We start from the raw sequence: 2193 nt of genomic DNA, 5'->3' as shown, positions 1-2193 counted from the left end.
TCATTATCTGCATGTGATGTAAATTTCAAGTCTCTGAGTGGTGTCGTTCTCGAGGAGAAGATGAAAATGTAAAATCCTATATTGCTCACTGGAGCGTATCGCCGAAGTCACTCATGCGTATCCTTGACATATCTCATCCGGAACATGTCCATTAATCATTGTTATGAATTTCAACCCATTACCATGTATCAATTTTGAGAAATCGCAAAAAAACTGAAAACGCGTTTTGCTCACTGGAGCGTGAAAGCGTGGTCACTCATGCATAAAATTTGCATTTTATTGCTAGCTGAGAACTTCTGCACATTTGAGGTGAATTTCAAGTCTGTAGGACCAATTTAAAAAAAATAAAAATAAAAATAAATAATAATAAATAAATATTAATAATAATAATAATAAAACACAGGAATACAATAGGTTCCCTGCTGACAAGCAGCGGGAAGCCTAATAAATAAATAATAATAATAATAAAACACAGGAATACAATAGGTTCCCTGCTGACAAGCAGCGGGAAGCCTAATAATAACGGAAGGTTTGATAACAGCTGCTCAAGAACAGGCTTTGAGAACAAATGTTATCAAAGCAAAAATCGAAAAGCGGGGTGTGTCTGCAAAATGTAGAATGTGTGATGCAAGAGATGAGACAGTTTTTCATATATTGTGTGAATGCTCAAAATTGGCGCAAAGAGAATACAAATATCGACACGATAATCTAGCAAGAATTGTTCATTGGGAACTCTGCAAACTATACGGCCTTAACAGAGAAAACAATTGGTACGACCACACCCCAGAAAAATCACAAAACAATGATAACGTTACGATTCTATGGGATTTTAACATACAAACAGACCACGTCATTACCCACAGAAGGCCTGATATTGTAGTAATAAATTCATCCGAAAATACATGCTTGATAATCGACATAGCAGTTCCGGCCGATCATCGTATTTTATTAAAGGAAAAAGAAAAAATAGAAAAATATCAAGATTTACGGAGAGAAATGGGAAAAATATGGAATGTAAAAACGAGAATTATACCTGTTGTCGTTGGTGCCTTGGGTGCAATATCAAACAAGCTAGAAGGGTATTTAAAAGATATGAATTTGCCTAATAGATTGGAATCTTTGCAAAAGGCGGCTCTTTTGGGAAGTGCAAGAATACTGAGAAGGGTTCTTGAAATCTAAGGACGCGGGACGTGTCTCGATTTCAAGAAAATATACACCAGTCAAAGAACTGTGAATAAATTTAACAAACATAATAATAATAATAAATAATAATAATAAAACACAGGAATACAATAGGTTCCCTGCTGACAAGCAGCGGGAAGCCTAATAATAATAATAATAAATAATAATAATAAAACACAGGAATACAATAGGTTCCCTGCTGACAAGCAGCGGGAAGCCTAATTATCAGGCATAGCCAACCTAGGCTAATAGATTCCTTATTCGATTTTCAGTTTTCTATGAAGCCTATTTTGTTAGCATATATTCCCGACCAAAAAAATGAACAGCCAGATAAATATTCAGACTGCCTACACATCTTTCAATTTTGCTAGTTGCCTCAACTAGACAAAACACTAGTCAATTCAGTGGCATTAATGATGTAACATTGTGTCAAAAGATTTTTCTGGTTATTTTTATAACAAAACAACATCAAATGCGACTTTTTGTTTACCCACGCGCAAATGCGACGCGGGCCACAGATAATGAAGCGGCGGGCCACAGATTATGAAGCGGCGGGCCACATGTGGCCCGCGGGCCTGGGTTTGAACCACCATGCCCTAGATGAAAAAAGTTATGTTCTAGCTGAGAAAAAAAAATCCAGGTAAACCTTTTTAACATGAAATAATCAAATCGAATGCCTCTTGTGCAAAAGGGTTTGCTGCTGGGCTTTAAAATTGACTAAATTAGCTTTTCAGAGAGTGTGCTGCTGGGATTTGAAAGTTGCCAAAATTAGCTTTTTTGACTTTTGTCAATTGCACAATTTATTAATTTTATTTGTATCATTTTTATATAATTATCGTGTATTAATGACACGATTTCACATAATTCTGGAAATTTGTCATCTCTTGAATAAAAAATTAATATTTCGCGCCACTTATATAGAAGAGACGTTATGCTGATCTTCAAAATATCCAAATTACGATATAACGATAATATACGACATTTAATAGCCTGACTTCTGATTTCAGCGCC

General features: G+C 35.5%; 1 protein-coding gene across 1 annotated transcript; it reads left to right on the top strand.

Moving 5' to 3' along the window:
• The first annotated feature begins 618 nt into the window (after nucleotides 1-618).
• On the top strand, nucleotides 619-1179 carry LOC144431372 (uncharacterized). Its single transcript, XM_078119425.1, has one exon. The coding sequence runs from the start codon at nucleotides 619-621 to the stop codon at nucleotides 1177-1179; it is 561 nt and encodes a 186-aa protein (XP_077975551.1).
• Nucleotides 1180-2193: the final 1014 nt, after the last annotated feature.

This window comes from Styela clava, chromosome 13, assembly GCF_964204865.1.
Source record: "Styela clava chromosome 13, kaStyClav1.hap1.2, whole genome shotgun sequence".
Classification (NCBI taxonomy): domain Eukaryota; kingdom Metazoa; phylum Chordata; class Ascidiacea; order Stolidobranchia; family Styelidae; genus Styela; species Styela clava.
This window is presented reverse-complemented; position numbering and strand designations above follow the sequence as displayed.

Coding starts and splice junctions, on each gene's coding strand:
- LOC144431372 (XM_078119425.1), top strand. CDS start 619: ATGTGTGATGCAAGAGATGAGACAGTTTTTCATATATTGTGTGAATGC.